General features: G+C 41.6%; 1 protein-coding gene across 1 annotated transcript in view; it reads right to left on the reverse strand.

Moving 5' to 3' along the window:
* Positions 1-8,808: 8,808 nt before the first annotated feature.
* PTGIR (prostaglandin I2 receptor) overlaps positions 8,809-21,392 on the reverse strand; it is a 229,664-nt gene continuing 217,080 nt past the window's right edge. The window contains exon 2 of the mRNA XM_078660990.1: positions 8,809-9,537. Coding sequence (XP_078517116.1) covers positions 9,280-9,537 — 258 coding nt within the window. The 3' untranslated portion in view covers positions 8,809-9,279. The remainder of the gene's footprint in view (positions 9,538-21,392) is intronic.

The raw sequence follows: 21,392 nt of genomic DNA on the forward strand, positions 1-21,392 counted from the left end.
TCTCAAAGGAAAGCCGAGATCCAGCTCATGATATTAAAGTTCCTGATAAATTGTCTAATAAGAGAACAAGATTACCCGTCTAAAGATTCCGCCGAAATGAGAATCCTGACAAGGTGGAGTGATAATATAGCCGAGGGTAAGCACAAGACCGTCAGTGCCATGGAGAGTATGTACAAGAAAATTCGTAAAGAAATAATAAGGTTACACGACCAGCGTAAAACAGCACAAGTAAGCGAGAAAGAAAGTATCTCTGATCCTGAAGAGGAAGAGAACGAGAATCCCGCCAGAATAGCGTATGTAGGAAAATCCAGATTTCCAGATCGCCATTTACGTCTAGAACCCAAGTCTATTTTTCAACATCTAGCACCAGAACAAGGTTCCCTAGAACAAGTATTTCAAGCTACCGATCACATTCTGAAATCACGAGTCGGTTACAGTGAGTTAAGTACCATGCATGAACAAGAACTAGCCCGATCAGCAGTCCGATGGATTACTGATTCTACCACTTTTCCAGACGAAATAGTGGCACAAATGTTTCTAAAACTGCCCCCAGCCGAGCAACGACTGGTGGGTATGTATATGATCCAGTACCTCATTACTCTGTACGAGGGTCAACATTCTGATCCAGGTCCGTTACATGATATCCTGAACGAGTTACTCCAGTATAGATGGAGAGGTCTAGGTACCGATTTAATTAGTGTCATTCTAGAACAGCGTCACAAATATAGAACGTTCCTGAACCCGCATTTTGTTCATGTCTCACCCCCAGAAAGTAAATCGTTTTACATAGACAGACAGAATCCGTTACGAGAAGTCCACCCAGTCCAAGGGGCGGGTGGCGTAATGCAACGAGTGTTTGTATACACTCCGATTTCAAAGATGGAACTTCTTGAAATGAAGAAATTAATTCCCTGTCATGACAAAGATCCAGCAGGGTTCCATAGAGAATTAAAAGACATGCTCCGTATGGGAGAATACACTTACCCAGATATCATTAAAATGTTAAAGGTCCTGTTACCCGCAGGGGTGTATGAAAAGTTAAAGGAAAAAGAATGGGAGGTGGGAGAGAAAAAGATCGATTGGGCAGCTCTAGAAGCTGAAGACAAGGCACGAGTACCAGGTACCGGTCTTGGAGATAAATGTAAAGATTTACCAGAATTATTGATTCAAGTTTTACCCAGATTATTGACAACTAGGAAAGAAGACTGGGATGCAATCTCAGCCTGTAAACAGAAACAAGATGAAGATATTAGTGATTTTTATTCTAGATTTGAGAAATGTTTCAGTATCAACAGTGGTCTCAAGACAAGTAGTGAGTCATACCCTCATCTTTTTGTTACTAAATTAGTCGAGAATTCAAGTCCACAAATTAAAAATCGAGTTTTGAAAGTCGAAAGCACCTGGCAAGCTAATACCCCGTCCCAGATGCTCCAGATGCTCCAGTACCACCAGAATAGAATCAGGGAAGAGCAAGAACACGAGAGAAAACGTATGAAAGACACGAAAATGAAAGTACTAGTTGCACAATCTGTTCCTCAAGACAGTCAGAAGAGGGGTCCGAATCAAGCCAGTCATCCCGCAGCTCCCGTTAAAGGGAACTGCAATTATTGTAAACAGCCAGGTCATTTTATAAACGAGTGTGCAGTTCTGAAACACAACATAGCTACTGGTAAGACTAAAGAAAGACCACGTCCGCCGAGACAAGAACAAGTTTCACAGACTCCTCAGCTACAGAATACACAACAGACAGTTTCCGCACCGCAGCCTATTGCTGCAACACAGCACGTTACATCACAGATGTACCAGTATGCACAGTCCGAGTATCCAGAGTACCAGTCATATTCATGAAACAGCCTAGAGAGGGAGGTAGGCTTGCCTCTCATCGAGATACCTGTAGATCAAGAAGGTCCCTATGTTCACAGTCAAGTATTAGGGAAAGACAGAAAGTTTTTGATCGATACAGGGGCAAGTAGGACCACAATTAGTCATGCCGAAGTTCCAGGGGCTCCGCTCTCAGGCTCAAGAAATGTTTCCCTTGGATTTTCAGGAAAGCCAATAATTAATGAGATATCTAAGCCAGTCACTCTAGAAGTAGGTCCATTGTCCCGTACTACTGATCTGTTACTTACTAAGTCATGTCCAGAAAATCTATTAGGTATTAAGACACTGAAAGAGTTAGGTGCAGTTATTTGCTGTTCCCCAGAGGGAATACGTCTGTTCCTACGTGACTTTAAGGGTCACTATGTATTACGAGATTTTGATTCAAGATTGTCTAATGTTCCGCAGCACTTATGGGCGCAAGGTCCAACTGATGTAGGTTACATGCAAATCACACCCCATCGTGTGACTCTCAAACCAGGTGTAGTGTTACCCCGAATCAGACAGTACAGATTGCCACCTGAGGCTGTAGCAGCCTTATCCAAAATTATTGACGAGCTCATGGCTCAAGGAGTAGTTGTAGAAACTGACTCCAATGTATGTAATTCTCCGATCATTCCAGTCATGAAACGTACTGATCCGAATGCACCCCCAGTATATCGATTAGTGATTGATTTACGAGAGCTTAATAAATGTATTATTCCTCAGTACCCAGTTGTCCCAGATATTTCTTCCCTGTTAACAGCCATTGATTCCGAAGCCATGTTTTTCACTGTCATTGACCTCAAGAATGCATTTTTTAGTGTTCCAATTCATCCAGACAGCCAGTTTCTTTTCGGATTTTGTTTAAATGGAAGGAGCTATATGTTTACACGCGCTCCTCAAGGTTTCACAGAAAGCCCTAGTATTTACAGTCAAGCACTCAAGAGACAATTAGACAACATTCACATGCCAACTGACACTGCCCTACTCCAGTATGTCGATGATCTCCTGATCACAGCCCATTCTGAACGTGCTTGCGAGCGAGCATCACTTACAGTTCTGTATTTTCTAGCCGAGATGGGGCACAAGGTGTCACCTTCGAAGCTTCAATTCTGTGTCCAGCAAGTGGTATACTTAGGACACTTGCTGTCCAAGAGGGGTAGGCAGTTGACACCCGACCGTATCCAGTTAATAGCGAGTCTTCCCCAGCCCAGAACCCAGAAGGAGGTACGTGCCTTTATCGGCCTTACTTCTTATTGTAGACAATGGATTCCCCAGTATGCATTTCTAGCCAAGCCACTGATACAGTTAACGACACAGGAGGCAGCCGTATCGACTGTCCTCCCTTGGACATCTGAACATACACTTAGTTTTAACGAGTTAAAGAAAGCTTTATGTCAAGCCCCAGTTCTAGCTACACCGAACTACAGTAAGCCTTTTACACTTTTCGTTACTGAACGCGAAGGTACAGCATTATCTGTTCTTACACAAGATCAAGCAGGACAATACAAGCCCTGTGCTTATTTTTCCAGCACATTAGATCCAGTCGCCCAGGCGTTGCCTGCGTGCCTCAAGTCAGTTGCAGCCACAGCACTAGCTATCAGACAATTGTATAAGTCCTCCCCTAGGTGAAACGGTTAGATTGTTTCTGACATGTATAAAATAGACCCCCATAGTGAGAGAGTCAGTCAAAGTTCAATCAAATGTATCGTTTTTCTGAGTTTCATATTATTTCTCAGCATTTTGATTTCCTGCACCAGCTATGCGTTCTATCTGTATTTACCAGTTCCTCATGTAAATATGTCTGCTAATGCTACAGTAGAGCACACGTTTAGTGATCTGCCTCCTCACGAATATTCTTACCGCCTCGCTATGCGTAACAACACATTCATCCGTATGTTACATTATTCACACCAGACCAGCAATGCTACTAATTGTTGGGTGTGTGGTCGACTCCCCCCTTTCCAGACACCGAAGGGAGTTCTGCCACTGTTTCCTTATCCATTCTCACACAATGGTTCGTGTGGAGCATGGTCCACGTTAACGTCATCCTCAACAGATATGTCTTTTCTTAACAGTACATGTTTTCCAGACAAGCAAGGTCTCCCCCACAGAACAGGTGTAGATCTAGAAAATGAAGTATATAATTTAGGTAATTATTCGTCGAATTTCATGGTCCTGAATGTTCAGTCTGATACTACTCCAGACTTACCTGCTATTTCAGTACTACCTGTCAAAGGCGAATTATGTGTCCGTAGTTATGGTTCCGTACACGTAGGACATAGTGAATGTACTACTGTTATCAAGTATAGTGACAGTGGGAAATCTATTTTCAAAGCTTCACGTCATTCTTATTTTATTTGTGGTCAAACTGCATATGTCCGTCTGCCCCTCGATTGGGAGGGAACCTGTTACATTGCCTTCCTACTGCCACCTGTTTTTCTAGCCCCATCTGATTATCACAGAAACACACATCTAGTACACATTAGACATAGAAGGGAGTCCCCAATTGTCGATTATACTGAAACTACTCTAGAACAGTATACAGATTTCAATAAAGGTTTCTTCTTCTTTGTAGGACCTGTCCAGAATAGTAAACTGATCCGTAGGTTAACAAGAACCCTTGAAGCTGTAGTTAATGAGACTGCCTCTGCTCTAGGTAACCTAACCGAAGAACAATCTGCTATGAGATTTGTCGTTTTGCAAAATCGTCTCGTCCTTGACGTCATACTGGCCGATAGGGGCGGGGCCTGTAGAGTCATCGGATCTAGTTGCTGCATTTTCATTCCAAATAACGCGCCGTCCGTTTATTCAGCTATAACCAGACTCCATAAAATTGCCCATCTGTTACATCAAGATCCAGGCACCTGGACATGGTCAGGCTGGTTCTGGAATATAATTTCCGCATGGGGATGGAAAGTCCTGTCCTTTCTAGGTATTGCAGTAGCGATTATATTTAGCTGCTGCCTCTGTATACAATGTGGCCCTGCGATTTGCAGCATGTGTGCTACCTCTTGTATTCCTAGTCCCAAGCCCCGTTCTAAATCCCGTTCCAAGACAATTCGAGACGAGCAAATGGTACTGTATGAAATGATAGATGGTATCATGAAAATTGATGTTTCCTGATGGAAACGTAGTGACAAGGAGGGAATGTGGAAAAGTAAATTTTGCCATGTTCTGTGTCCCTACGCTTCATCCATCATATGTTATGTGTGCATGACCAATATGCATATGTTATTCCCCATGCCTGATTAATGACGCAATTACAGTTGTGTCCACCTCTAGTATGTTAGTTTCCAGTCCTCGTGAATACTACGAATATCAGGCCTATGTAAAGTAATGTTGCCACGTTTCTTAGTGTGCACGTTATTCCATTATAAAGTCCCCGTTTCCAGGCCTCAAAAGGGCCCGGACCCTGGATTCAGCTCCTGTCTCCTGAAAGCCTCGCTGAGGAGCGATACAGCCCCCACCTGTATCCTCGACCCTTCACTTACTTCCTGCCTCGCAGTGCCCGGTGCAGCTTGGCTCTGCCTCTGAGTCTGAGTCTGAGTCTGAGTCTGCCAAAAGTATGTTATAGTTCCAGTTATCAGTTCAGTCCTCCTCTTCTGCATTCCTAAGCTACTGAACTGCATCAATAGTTTCCGTCATTGTCTAGCCTTCTCGTCTCCACGTTAGAGAAATACTGTATTTAATGGTCATTTAATATTCTTCATCACGCACTTCATGTAAAATAATGCATGGTCCAGTCTTAGAATCAAGTTAGCTTTTCCCCTCATGACTTCTAGTTTATATCAACATGTTCCCTAAACATCAGATACCAGATAGGGTTTAGGTACATGTCGCTCCGACCCTCCAGACTCTAGTCTCTGCTCCTAGCACAGAGTTCGTAGCCCCCAGCTTCTCCTAGTAACACGTCATTGCCAGTTTTCGCGCACCATTAGGTTAGAGGTCCCGGCTCCTTAGGTAGCCCCCTCCAAAGTTTCCGCCCATTCATGACATATTCTGTTACGTTTGCATCACATGTCTATGTATACTCCCAGTTACACCTCTTTTTACTGTTATCTTTCGCGACTGCTACGCGTCACGCCTTCTGCTCCACCCACTGTTACGCCTACTGCAATGTAATGCTATGTGTTTGCGCTATGTATATATGCCTGTGTTTTGTTATTGAATGTTAGCGCGCTCATCCCAGACCCAGCCCCGGCAGCTGCCGGGCCTTATTGTCCTATTCCCATGCAGGTTGTCCTGATCCTGTCCTTATGCTGTAATAAACCTGCAGAAACTCCTACTACCTCGAATCTTGACTCTTATTTTATTGAGCTATCTGTTATTCATTCATTTATCCAAAAATAGATCCGGTATTATTTATTTATATACCACAGCCCGACCATAGGTCGTCATAGGTTGGCGGGTATGACTTCACCATTTGGATGTGACCACCCATAGGGCGGTCTGAAACATCCATTTCCTAATGGCAGCTTGTGCGGCAGGTGGAAAAGTCCTTCAGCACAAGCTGCCATAGTGAAATGGATGTTTGTAAACATCCCTGCACTGTGTGGCAAGCCACACAGTACAGGGATATTTAGAGGGGCACCATAGGTGCACCCCAGCCCACAAAGCAGAGGGCCAAACTAGGGGCCCCCCATGTAATTTTCCAACAGCTTTTCCATTCCAGAAACACTGACATGGAAAGGCTGTCAGAAAATTATATCATAATCCCGAGGGTGAAGCTGGCGTCATTAAGGGATTATGAGCCTTTCCAATGCTCCGATGGGCTCAAGGAGTCCTCTGGAACAGCAGTGGATGGTCCTTCCACCCGATGCCTCTGCCCGTCGCATTGTAATGCGGCAGGCGGACCGCAGGGGCAGATGTCAGCGGGTCCGACACTGACACACCGTCAGTGTCAGACCCACCAACATCGTAATCAGACCCTATGCGAGTTGCAGCTTATTTTACATAACTGTACACACAGTGACAACTGAGAACTGAGACACCATTGATGCACCAAAATGTGTTGTTTAATATTGATGAAGTACTGTTCTTGGGTTTGTACGTGGACAATTCTTTTAATGCTTTGGCTTTATAACACAGACATGGGGCCTGAATCACAAAGATAATTTACACTTTTGAGTAAGTTTACACTTTGTTGTAAGCTTACTAATTTTGGTGTTCACAAACTCCGAGGGTAAACTTTCTACAAAAGTGTAAGTTACATGTCTCCACCCCAGGTGTAATGCAATTGGCTTACTCATGTATGGATGGGTGACATCCCTCCCTAAACACCTTCCTGTCCCTCCTTAAACCCCTTTTACTCCTTCCTAATCCCAAACCCCTTTAGAAGTAAGTCTGCACTTCTTTCCAGCCAATCGCCTATGCCCATCACACATTTACTATTAAAATCTCTACTTACATGTGCAGAAATGCCACAGTCGGGTGAAGAACACATCAGATATGAGTTTAGGCAAAACTTAGACTTTTTATTATCTTCTGTGTTTTGTAGTACTGCAAAACATCCCACAAAGTGCTACTTATGTGTCAGGACCATGATGTTTGAAGCCTTAGTCTGGGAGTTACTTGTTTTCCTGTCTTGGTTTTATACCATTAGTTAGTTGTTTCCAGCCCTTGGAGTGATGTGGATGATTCTCTTTCATTAACTGACTTTGTAAGGTAGACAAGATGTGTACAGGCCTTGCCCTTGATCTGATGTTATTGTTTTTAAGCCTAGTATATGTACCCCAAATATATTCCTTTCAGCCCTTGGCTTTGTATTGAAAACAAGCTGCTTTCAGGCATTAGCTTTGAAAAACTGAATGGAATTTGTTCAAACGTGGGATTTGAACTAGTAAATATTTATTTGCAGCATTTGGCTTTGCTTATTGGACAAGACATGTTCAGTCCTTGTTTTTGTACCAGACATAATCTGTTTTCCCGAAAAATCTTCAAGTCACACATGAGTTTGTGTTCAGGTTATGGCTTTGCCAAAGTATCATGCAGTTTCTGGGCTTGTCTTTGCCCAGAGACAGATTTTTTTGATTGTTTGCGTTGTATAATTTGATTCCTGGTATTGGATTTCTACTGCTGGTGTTCTTTTTTTAGATTTGGCTTTAAATATCTGATACATTGCTTGCAGGCCTTGACAGTGTATTGCGAAAAACTATTTTGATGCACCGACACAGGTTGTATGCCAGTGGTGTATACGTGTAACAAAGCACAACAAAGCACTTTCAAACCAACATTTCAACATTGTTCTGGGCACAAGTGGTTTACAGGCTTTCACTTTGAACAAAGACAGTCTTGTTGCAGGTCTTGCATTTTTAAGAGGACAGATTTGAAATTGAATGATGGACACATTTTTTACATTGGTTGGCTTTCTACTAGCATGTTTTCTTCAAGCTTTGCCTGTTGCGCAGAAGTTGAGCAGTTGTTTTACCTTTGTACAGGGGATGCTTATCTAGAGGTATTTGATTTTTAACAGGCAAAAGTCAATTTCCAAAGAACACTGGTCCGAGCACGCTTTTCCCCACATTCAGCAAACAGTATTCAACACTGAAAGAAAACAGACACAAACACCTAGACACCAACATTAATACTACCATTTCCTCCTCTAAGACATTCCAGCCATAAGCCTGTATACTATTTGTAAAACTAACAAATAGGTTCACTCACCACATCAAAGAACACTTTTTCCAGAGTCACTGGCCATTTTAATGTAAAGATTTTCTCTCATTCAATCTTATCTGGCCTCACCAAAGTCAACAGAGCCTATTTAATCTTAACCTTGCTGAACGTCTACTCTTTAACAGACCTATGCATATCCACATAATAAATGACAGATAATTAGGTGGCAGCAGACACATACATACCCACCTTGGTTGACTAATGTATGCCTTATTCTCTCCTACACTACAGGCTATCTGAATTTATACAGAGCCTTTCATTGGCTCACACACTTCTTTCGATCTTTTTCTATGTTCTTTATTTGGCAGTTTTACATATTTAAATTAGATTTCAGTCATACACACAATACTGATAACACTGACATCAGAGAAGTTTCAACTAAAGAAATTCAGGGGCATTATTTCTAATTAGTTGGCGATCATTTACTCCTCATAATGCTTGTTTCATACACATCAATTGAATGTAGCTATTCTCACACCACCTGTTTTTCATTACCATGGAGTCTCACTCAGTCGCAAGTCCTTGTTCAGCAACATCCTCATAACATTTAACTCTTTAGGAATCTTTCATAACATGATTTATGACCAGCTTATCCTTTCACTTGATGAAGCAATATCTTGGTGAACAACTGTCGCACTGTAGGTTCCTGTAGGGCGATCTCAGTCTGTCACCAAGAGCAGCTCTCATGCAATGGCCCTCATTTCCTCTTGGCACTCTTCCAGATGATGGGTCTCATGGTTGTCAGCATGAGGAGTCTGGTGGCCGAAAGGGGACTCTGCAGCTGTCTTGCTTGATAGGGTCTTTGGGTGTTTGAGCTTTACTGGTTGGTCGGCAAGACAGCTGGCAGCACAGCAGTGACCGAATGTGCCGGAAAACAGTCTTTCTGAAAATAATGAAGATCCAGGGGTCAACAATGGGGTTCGTAGCATTGAAGCGGAAAGCACTCAGGTCACCATGTTCACTGTTTTCCGGATCAATGGCATTGATGAAGCCGCGGATCTGTGGGAAGAGAATATTTCAATTAATACAATACTTCTATAAGATCAAGAAACTACCCTAACTAATGGCAAAACAAGGAAATTGCATTGTGTCTGGTCACACAGTAATATGCCCTTAAGTTTATAATTGTCCTGTGGAGAAGTGTGGCTCACTGGTTAGAGGAGGCAGACCTGGAAGCAGAGGTCAGCCTGGGACCAGGGTTCAATTCCCGGCTCGGCGGGGTCTTGAGTCCTAAAATGTCCATGGACTCGACAATTCTCGCTCCGGTGCCTACTCGATTCACAGGTTCACACTCTGCGACTCTGGGCAATAGCTTGCTTAATCTCCACAACGGCCCCTCGCGGCGGGATGCCTGGCTTTCACCTTGCGGATACCCTGCCGGGGTTATCTCACAGGGGAATACCAGGACGGGTTCCCTAAGCAAGCGCTTAGAAACCACTTGGTGATTTGCACTATATAAATTCATTTACATTTAGTGGTTAAGCTAAGGGAATAATATGAATAGGGTCCATTTTGTCTTTAATGGAATACCTTTAACCATGCAAACATAACTTTTATACTACTTTGTATTAGTTATTGTGTGCGCTTTTAACTATGCCTGGGTGTGAAATTCCGCTACACTTGTCAAGTTCAAAAAAACTCCGCTCTGCGGAGCAGAGTTTTTTCCTTACTCACACTCACCAACGATAGGTTGGCGAGCTCGATAGAGGAAATCTTACTCCAGAGCACCTCACAGCTAGATTTCTCAATGTGGGTGGTCATGGATGGGTGCTACAGGTCGCGTTGAAAGACCTTCCATTCGCGTAGAGGAAGCTGCTGCTCGAGTAGAATATCTACTCTAGTGGCAGAAAGAAATAGCAGCTTCTTGCGTTGAGCAGGGTTCTATTCATGCACATTTTCCTACATGAGACAAACCCCCAGCACTAAAAATCAACACAAACTGCGTGCAACGCGCTCTGCCGCTTGTGGAACTCCGCATCGCATGGCAGAGGTTTTAAGGTCACTTTGCGGAGTTCCGCCAACTCTGCGAACTCCACCCAGGCCCTACTTTCAACCTGAATAAAATAGTGATAATATTTATATTGTGCATAGCTATATGACAGAAATTTTTAATTTTATGGTCATGTATCAAGGTGTTGTAATTCTTTTATACTTTCTTACTTCATCGGTACCCATGTTAACACTGGTTAAAATTGACATGCGCCAGAATTTAATTAACTTAGTTCACGTATCAGTCTTTATCCTTTTTAACAGTAAAGCTTGCCTCTCCAGCAGTGGCCTATTGCTTTAAAACTACTCAATCCGGTAACATATTAAAAAATATAGTTTTATTTTAATACCAGAACCAAAATTAACATATAACACTGTAATGCAAAATGACTATCGAAACATGTTATGTAACTTGCTTCGAAAATGCTGTAATGAATACACAGTAACACATACAATGAAAAACGCATTTTGTTTCGAGAATTACTTTAAAAAATACACAAAATAACAAATAAAATCAGAAAATTGAAGGCAGCCAGAAAAGTGTCACAAATTGTAGCACACAGTATTTATGAGTACTGTTATTTATATTACAAAATCATATTCAAACTATTAAGCATTGTATGGTTTTTAGAGGGCTTTTTGGGCAATTATAGGCTTTTGTCTATAAACCATTACGGTGTCATGTACCAAACTTTTTGCAGTTGGAAAAACTTTGAATCTGGCATTGCGATCGCAAAACAATTTTTCACAATGTACAAAACCTGTTTTAGGACTTGCAAATGAATGAATCAATGTTTTGCTACTTTTACTGGGGCCGGAAGTCATTGAAAAGTGACCTCATCTAAAGCTGGGTAACTGATTTGCATGCTCTATCCAAGTGTTAAAGCGGCACCCTTCTATTTAATGGAAATGGGTGGCTTTAAAACATGTTTCCTAGAAAGCAAATGGCCGGTTGGTGAACTGCTGTCACTGCATTTGTAGCCACTCACTGTGGGGGAAAAAAGAGGCTCGACAAGTTATTATTTAATCTGGCGAATAAAGAGTTTGCAATGCAACCTATTAGTACATAGGTCTCATTACAAATTGCTGGTCAGTGTGCAGTATGCGAGTCCCTGCTTTGCAAATAGGGATAGTAATTCAGGGCCATATGTATCAAGCCAAATTGAGTTCGCAAACGCCGAAATTCGCAGAATTTCGGCGTTTGCTAATGCATTTTGGACAAATGGTATGCATCAAGGAAATCTGCTTAAAAAATAAGGAATCGCAAAATATGGGATTCCTTATCTTGCGATTGCATTTAAGGAATCGCTAATTTTGCGATTCCTTAAATGCAATGTAAGAAGCTAAAAAAAATTAGCAAATTGGCCTTAAGGAATCGCAAATTCCTTTCAAAATGCATATTGTTTCATTTTTCTAAGTGCCATGTGACGCACATACATGCCCTTAGGGCATGTATGTGCGCCACATGTGCACCCATGCAGATTTTAGGGGTGCAACAGGGTGTCCTTTGGACACCCCTGCACCCTTGAAAATATTCACAATTTGCGATTAGCAAATTGCGAATCGCACATTTACCCTTCATTCCTATGGGCCTCCTGGCCCATAGAAATGAATGGGAAATTATTCCTTAATTGCGATTAGCAATTTGCTAATCGCAATTAAGGAATTTTAAGAAATCGTTAAAAAGAAGCGCATTTCTACATACATACCATTTTGCGATTTCTAAATAGCGATTCCTTAAAATTCGCTATTTAGGAATCGCAGAACGGAATGTTGATACATACGGCCCTCAGGCCCTTATTTCTACAAATTGACTTGATTTTAAAAGCAAAAAAATACTCCTCACAAAAACGTGAAAGTTTAACTGAAACGGTAAAATTTCATGGAAGATGCTGCATCGCACAAAACAAAATCTCTCGTCTGTCGCCATAGTGGTGGCTTTGGGTCACAATATGGACTTCGAAAAAATATAGCATTCAGTATATTGTCAAGGCAAGTAGATAAGGCATTAAGATTAGCAAATCTACACCCACTTGCATATATTTACCTTACAATATAGTGTCAGTCGATATAGTTGATGCGATATTAGTATAGGTCGATATTTCAACTGTGATATTAAGGCATAAACCCAAGAATAAAGACGTTTCTTCCAAACGGCACAGCAGAACTCTGGGTGGGGCCATTCTTGTAACACTTTACTTTTAATAAACTCTCTGTTATACCATCAAACCTATCTTTTCACCATCAGTACAACTTCTGTTACAACAATGGCAATTTTACAACAAATCCCTAATCTGCCTTCGCCCAATACGGTCTGTGCCTCCTATTCATAAAAACCCCAATCCGATGGGTAAATGACTTGAATCCACTGGAATTATGGTAATGCCTCATAATTAATTTTCTGCTAGGTAGAAACTGGGCTTTGTGATAACACCTATCAGAATAGTACATTGTACAGTTGTTAGCTACACGAAGAAAAACACCATTAAAATGTAATATTTAGTATCAAAGTTTCCTTTGTCGAATACCATTCACTGCAATTTTTCTCACAAATGTGCTACTTTTAGAATGGTTTCTAATAAAATGAATACTTTCTAAGGTCTTTGGTCTTTATGGACAAATCTATATGAATGATGTAGTTTTCTCTGAATTTTAAATAGCACCCCCATTAAAGAATTTAGACCCTGATGTTCAAAACACATAAAGCCTGGGATTAACAATATACAAGATTATGTGACCATAAAGGGTGGGTTATAATGTACCAATGCAAGCCTTAATAAGAATTTTCTGGCATGCAAAAAGGCTTTGGTGACTCATTCTATATCACAAAATAGAGAGGGGCCTAAATGAGGATTTCCCTTCCTATTTATGAGTCACAATGCTATGTATCAATGGACCACTGCATGCTCCCCTTATCATTTGTTGCATGTAAACTTTTTTTTAAAAGAGCCCCTCTCGGTTCAAGGGACACAGGATGCTATAGAAAACATGTGAACATTAAAGGATTTAATATGCAGTGAAAATGTTTGTTGTACACTGCGTGCCTCCAACTTCATAATCACAGGCATTACAAGGGGTCACCAAAAGCTTACTGCCTCATAAAAATTAATGAGGCAGAATGTTGTGCGACTTTCTGTGTATGTATGTTTTACAATGCGACGAAGGGTGTGCATTGATACAAAGATTTTCACTCAGCAACTTGGTCATGTGTATTATTAGATGTTGCAATGTGAACTTTATAAAGTTTGCAATATTTAAAAACAAACAGGATGAGCCTAAAAACAGGCATGTGGTGGGAAAAAACACTTATAGCAGCAGAATTAGCTTGAAAAAAAACAATAGCTAGAAAATTCAGTTGCAACCCCTTTGTGACATAATTTTTCAGTAGGCTAACTGTAACTATTGGCATTATTAGTCCAACATGTTAATTCTGCTGATTCCATGAAAAGTCTAATGACATTTTTGGGCCTTTCTTTCACTTCTTGACTCCTGAGATGAGAAATTGTTGAATATATTTCTCAGTCAAAATATTAACATTATTAATGCTAAGTGAAAGTCATATTCTTCTTTTCTCTTTAGCTCAGTCTTTGGACATCTGTAATCTTAAATTGTTTGACTCCATCACATGTATCCCATGGCAGACCCGTCTATGTAGTACTATAAATGTTTGCCTTGCCTTTGCTTACTGAGCAAGCTTTGAATCGTGGAACACTTTTACTGGCTGAAAATATTATTCCCAATGTATTACTTTTTCTTTTGATAATAAACCCATTAAGACTTTGATTGGCATGTGCGTACATTTTCTCTGACACCTCTATTTGACAGCTGTTTTCAACAATATACAGTACACATTTACTTGAGACCAAAGAGGATAGAATGCCTAATTAAAATAGTTAATACGTCATAGTTATGCTCTGTTTACAATTCAGTCAATACCCTCTACCTTTTTCACGTCTTCCTTTTAACTGAAATGCATGCTAACAAAGAACTCTTTAGTCCCTTTCGAGCCTTATGGGGGATGAATGTTCCTTTAAAACATGAATCGCAGGCCCTGTTAGCAGATGTATTAAGATAAATCTACATTTAAAAACAAATACAGCCTAGCAATATATGTTCCAATTATTTTCTATAACGTTTGCTTAAGTGTCACCACCTTTCATCCTTGGGAATATGCATCCAATCATCTAATTGCAAGAGAACTTCACTTTAATGCAACCTAAATATAATAAATGTTCGTCTTATATTAGGATTTTGATGAAGTTATAATTGAGGAGCACAGTCAATTAATGTGCAATGCATCCACTGGGAATAATCTTTAAGTAAAGTAGCATGAGCCTAGTCTTTTCATATTCCTACTCTGAAATCAGATCGGCCACAACGACACTGATGCAAGCATGTGGCTGGGACTTAGAGATGGTATGAATGGCACTGGCTCAATAACAGTACAAAACTGGATTTCCACATCAGTGCAACATAGATACAGTTGTGTTCTGTGTTTATGTACATGAAGACTCTAGTAGCCCTAGACAGACCTCTTACAAGTATTAGGTAATCTGATGGGTGTGGTAGTAAAGGTTTTGATGCAGTGCATACAGTTAATGGTTGCACTTTGAAGAATAATGACCTGCACTACAAAGCTCAGTGTGTGGCGTGGCCAATTGTACCTGGGCTGGGCGAATGCTACAACTGGCGACGAGGATGGGATCTTGAACCTAAAGAAATAAGAGTTCTGCAAATTCCTTTCCCTTCTCTTTGCTGGGAACACTGCCCTCTGTGCTGCTGTTGGGGAGGCGCTGTGCACCAGGACTACTCCGTGATAACTCGCGGCTGCTACCATCTCTGCTGTGGAATCCGCCATCACTGCTGTTGATCCGGTGGGACTACATCCCCCAGAAGTCTCTGTGGCGCCGCTCTATTGCGCCATCTTCTAGCGCCAGGAGGTGCTCTAAAACTGCGGGTGGCCACATGCAGCGCGGGATGCTGCAAATTCTTTTCCCTTCTCTTTGCTGGGAACACTGCCATCTGTGCTGCTGCTGGGGAGGCGCTGTGTGCCAGGACTACCCCGTGATAACTCGCGGCTGCTACCATCTCTGCCTTGGAATCCGCCATCACTGCTTTTGATCCTGTGGGACTACATCCCCCAGTAGTCTCTGTGGCGCCGCTCTATTGCATAATCTTCTAGCGCCAGGAGGCGCTCTAAAACTGCGGGCAGCCACACGCAGCGCGGGACGCGCACGGGCCAAGGGCGGGCCCGTCCGTGCCCGTCAGCGGCAGGTAGTGGCTGGCTGGGCCACCCCCCTTTCATTGCTACAGAGGAGCCCTACAAGCCGGTTAGTGAATTTGGACACTTTACACAGAGAACTTGATCTAGAACTATAATTGTTAGACTTTCAGAGCATTCATTGGGTGCAGTGTCAAATAAGTGACTCGTACCCTGAAGGAGAGAATTGTTAAATTTGTATACGGTATTGTGAGAGAACTGATTGTTCTAGATAACTAGAGGTCCCTGTTAACTAAGTTAGAGCTATGGGGAGACGTAAGACCCACGTAAACCAAGATGAGGTTTTGGGCAATGCCAAAGTAACCGTGACCACGATGGACGCATTCCTGACCAGGGCATCCACGGTGATAGATAGGGAGATTGAGCTGGTAAACAGACGTCTTTCAAGATCCCCAACTGCTGGCTCGGTGGCGCTCTTGGAGGGGGAAACGGCCCACTCCCCTAATTGCACCGGTGATTCTGTGAACTCTCTCCATATGCAGGGACAGGAGACTGGTTTCTCCACTGTGGGAGTGCTCTCTCCGGTGTTGGAGTCTCAGTCGGCCATTACTTCTGCTCCTCTATTCCCAGTCGTTACTATAATGAACAAGCAGGGGGCCGCTCAACCTACTCAACTAGTTCCCGGCAACATGGGAGGGGGAAAATGCCCGACCATCAATACTCGCAGCAATACTAAGGCTGCTAGCAAGCCTAACTCACTGCAACAATTGGGGGGGCACGTTGCTCCACTGGTAGTACCAAGAGAAAGGGCAAATCACTTAATCTCCCCGTACCTAAAATGAAAGTGTGTCTTCATGTAACGTAACTGGTGCTATGTAAAGCGCTCTGATACCTGATTCGGTTTGGGTCTAGTTCGCGCTATATAAAACTCTGCAAAAAAAAATAAAAAAATGGGCAGTCAAGCAAAAAACCCTAAAACTACTGTCCCATTTTCCTCAGGCGGCCCGCCAGTGCCTGCTCCCTCATTAATAGAAGTGTTTAAATCCACCCTGATTAGTATACTAGAGGACAAACTACGCCCAATCATGACCAAACTACATAATATTGAGCATAGTATAGCTGACCAGCACATCCTTATACAATCTTCTCAACGCCATAGGGGTATAGCAGCAGCCGCCCCCTCCGTTGCAACTCCCACTGACCTCGTGGAGGTCCCTGCGGAGGGGTTGGTTGTTGCTTCTTGTGTTCAAAACAATTGTGCCCCAAGGCCTATGGATCTGATTACTAGTAGGGTAGGGGGGCGGAATGATAATACCTCGGGCGGTCAGTCATCAGACGGTACCTGTGTAGTAGAAAGTTCAGGTGTAGCAGCTAAAGTTGTGGAAAAGAAAGGTGGCACGCCTCAGGATCAATTTATTGCTGTCCCACAGAAATTACCAATCATTGATCTACCCCCTCAATTAACCCCACTGGTGGTAATTCTGGGAAATGCTCCATCCCTCCCAGATGGAGCAAAGGAGGATTATGGCCAATTAAAAAACAAAGTAACTCATTGGCTGTCTCACAACACATCTAGGACCAAATATTGTACATAACATCATTATGGTTAGGCGTGTTGCTTGGTTAGGAGGCTCCAGGAAAACAAGAAGGGGGGATTGCGTTGTGGTAAATTTTAGTAACCCCTTACCGGTTGAGAGAATCTTTACGAAGGTCAATGCAGGTTTCTCTCACAGTGAACAAGGTATTCAGCAGGTACTGCCTTTGGGATTCTTCAATAGGGTGGAGAACCCCAGGCAGAACTATTTGAACACTGATCATTTTACATGGCCCCATACGCCTATGGATCACAGTAGGAATGGGAATCCCATTCACTGGGGGGAAAGGGATAATTCATAGGGGCCTTCCATCCTTCTCCTTTCACCCAGGGACAGAATAGATTTGCAGCTCATTCTGGGCTGAATGATTGTGATTGACTCAGTGATAGCATAGCCCATTTAGACCAGATAGTCCAGATACCTGAGCCCTTCGATCTAGTTTTGCCGGGTACTGAGTCTCCACCTCATACACCAACAGTGACAATAAGCGTGGTAAAGCCAGAAATCTTTATAGATAAGGGGGTAATGGAACGAGTGCTGCCAGGAACTCTTAACGTTGTCCCAAATCAGGATACAAATATCGCCCCGCTGGAGGATTTACTTAAGACCCATGACTATGATGTGCTGTCATGGAATATAGCGGGGTTTGAATTTCCTATGCTTGAATACGTGATTCACTTTTCACTCTTTGCACTTCTTGCAATGCCATTGTTGGGAATCCACATTAGTTGAAATATGGACTGGCAAACTCACTTTTATTATAACTTCGGTTCCGTTTGGAGGGTTATAAGATTTATTCTGGGCACTTGCCCTTGATTTACTTTTTTATCCCTCGCCTTTGCACATGACGTATACTTTGTTATTTATTATAATTATATATTTATACCTGTATATTATGTCATGTCTTTGCATTTTGTATTAATTATTAGCTATTATATGCTGAACTTCCTGGATTACCGTTGGTAATAGCTGGAAGTATTTTGTCTATGTCATTGCGATTTGTGGGTGGAGCATTATCCAACAATTGGGCATTTAAACTCGCTGTTTTTTCAGCATGTCATGTGATCAAGACCGGGTTCCCCGGTCGAAACGCGTCATGCTGCCATGAAGGAAGAACAAAGCACTCTGCACTTTGAACCTACGTTGTGGTCTGTACCTGATTAAGAGCGACTTGCTTCCTGTCGGGATTTCTGTTTCACATATATATATATCTATATATATATATTCACTGAAAAAACCATAGGTTATAGACCATATATAGTTAGGAATTAGCATTTACAAAACCTTAAAAATTCACTGAAAAAACCATAGGTTATAGACCATATATAGTTAGGGAATAGCATTTAAAAAACCTTATTTTACTCACACAAAACCATTGAAATTCCATATATAGTTAGTTGTACTAACTATATATCACGCACCCGCAATCCACTGCTGATGATGTCACATATTACATCATTCATGACATGGTCAGTGACATCACTGATGACATCACTGATGACATCTCAAATGACATCACTGATGACATCACTGATGACAACATCCAGTGACTGTATTTTTCTGTAAAGTTAAAATATGTCTTACATATTTATGAATGAGTCGATGTATAAGTGTCTGGACGATGGATTTAGTAGGTGCATGACTGAATGTATGAGTGAGTGATTAAATGTGTCTCACTGAGTGCATGGGTTAGTGACTAAACTGTCTTAATTTGTGCATCATTATGTCTGTTGTTCTGTAAACTGCTGCATGTGTTGATCAGTAGCTATATGAGTAACTATATGGGTTATTGATTGGTTGCCCAAGCATTTGTATGGGAGACTGAGTGTGTGTATGGGTGGCTGGGAAGTGTATGACTCTGTGCATAGATGTATGGGTTCAAAAGGGCATGTTGGAAACAGCTGTATGGGCGGTTGACTGTGTGCATGACTGTATTGGGGAGTGAATAGATATCTCAGTGCTACATGTCAAATTAAGTACATATGTAAAATATAGTACATGTGAGAGTTGACATATATAAATAACTGTGCATAAGAGCCAGTGAATGTGTGAGTGGCTGTATGGATCATTGTGAACTTGTATCCAGGATTGTATAAGTGAGTAAATATGTTTTAGTATATGTTTGAATAAGTAAGGTGTGTTTAACTGTATAGTTAAGGAAATGGAGGTGTGATTGATTGTTTGCATGACTGTCTAGGTGTGTGTGTAACTTCATGGATGAGTGACAATCTGTGAGTCTGTGTTTACACTGAGTGTATCTAAGGTTATATTAGAGTCTGAAGAGGTTCATCGTATTATCACATGAATGATTTTATCAGTGATGTCATCAGTAATGTCATTTGAGATGTCATCAGTGATGTCATCAGTGATGTCATTTGAGATGTCATCAGTGATGTCATCAGTGATGTCATTTGAGATGTCATCAGTGATGTCATCAGTGATGTCACTGACCATGTCATGAATGATGTAATATGTGACATCATCAGCAGTGGATTGCGGGTGCGTGATATATAGTTAGTACAACTAACTATATATGGAATTTCAATGGTTTTGTGTGAGTAAAATAAGGTTTTTTAAATGCTATTCCCTAACTATATATGGTCTATAACCTATGGTTTTTTCAGTGAATTTTTAAGGTTTTGTAAATGCTAATTCCTAACTATATATGGTCTATAACCTATGGTTTTTTCAGTGAATTTCATTGGTTTTTTAATAGCTAATATCAAAACCTTTACAATGTATTATTCTTTAAAAAGAAAAATATTTTTTACATGTTTTAATACAATTTTTAAAAAAATTTTTTTTTTGTTTCGCTCCCAGTACGCGTACCGGTTAGCTTCCCGTTAGCTCAATTTGGAGCCGCGACCCGGTACGCGAACCGGTAAACGTTCCTTTTGCGCACCTCTCGCGTTACAAAACAACATCGTGACGCGTCGCGTCAGCATGACGTTTCGCGTTCTCGCGTAATACGTCATATGACGTGCTACGTTCGCGTACCCGGAAGCGCAGCGGTACGCGAACCGGAAGCGATCCGCGGCGCGGCGCCGACCGCGTAACGTAAACACAGCAGGTCATGTGACTCGGTAATAACACTTTTCATTGGTTCATTTCACTTTTGGTTTCCTAATGATGTAATACTAGGTCATGTGATCTAAAATGAACACTTTTCATTGGTTTAGAACTTTTGTTTTTCCCAAATGATGAAAAACCCTCCTTCTTTCCTCACTCTGACTTTCATCTTGGTGAGAGAAAGACCCTTTATTGAGACTTTGAGATGGCTTCATTAGTAGCTTCAGCTGGTGCTAACCCACCACCTCCACCAAATCCAAGAAAGAGAGGACCACCTGCAGAAGTAATTTTGCAAGAAGAGGAAGAACAGGAAGAGGAGGAAGAGGAGGAAGAGCCAAGGTTTTTGCCAGAGGAGCCCAGGAGGTACAATCGAAAGGAGAATTACATCTGGCAATTCTACAGAATTCCTGAGGGGCAAAAAAAAGTGAATGCACGCTACGTGTTTTGCCGTATATGCGGTGATAGATTGTCAAGGGGCACTGATAAAAAATACAGTTATGGCAATCATACTATGCATCGGCATATGAGTAGGTGGCACCCAAATAATTATAGTGCTGCCCAGCTACGTGACGAACAACAAAATCCCCTCCCAATGGCAAGAAGATCGGTGGTTCCAGAGGTGTCGGGACCAGAGGCGAGGGAGATGATTGCAAACATCCAAATGTTGTTTGGGCACGTAAAGCAAGTGTGCGTGGAATGTGGCGATTTCATCTGCTACAGAGAAAGTAGCATCACTTTGATTTTGCGAGCAATTCAAAATCATGTTAATGTTTGTACGAAACGTCCCAAAAAATAAATTCTTTTTTTTTTTTTTGCTCCTGTTGAGCCCTTTATAATGGATCGTTTTTGTTTCCCCCCCCCCCCAAAAAAAACAAAATTTTTTTAAAAACGTTCAGAAAATACAAAAAAAGTAAAAAAATGTTCAAAAAATACAAAAAAAATTATAAAACAACAAAAACATTAAAAAAAAAGTTCTTTTC

Source organism: Lissotriton helveticus, chromosome 9, assembly GCF_964261635.1.
Source record: "Lissotriton helveticus chromosome 9, aLisHel1.1, whole genome shotgun sequence".
Lineage (NCBI taxonomy): Eukaryota > Metazoa > Chordata > Amphibia > Caudata > Salamandridae > Lissotriton > Lissotriton helveticus.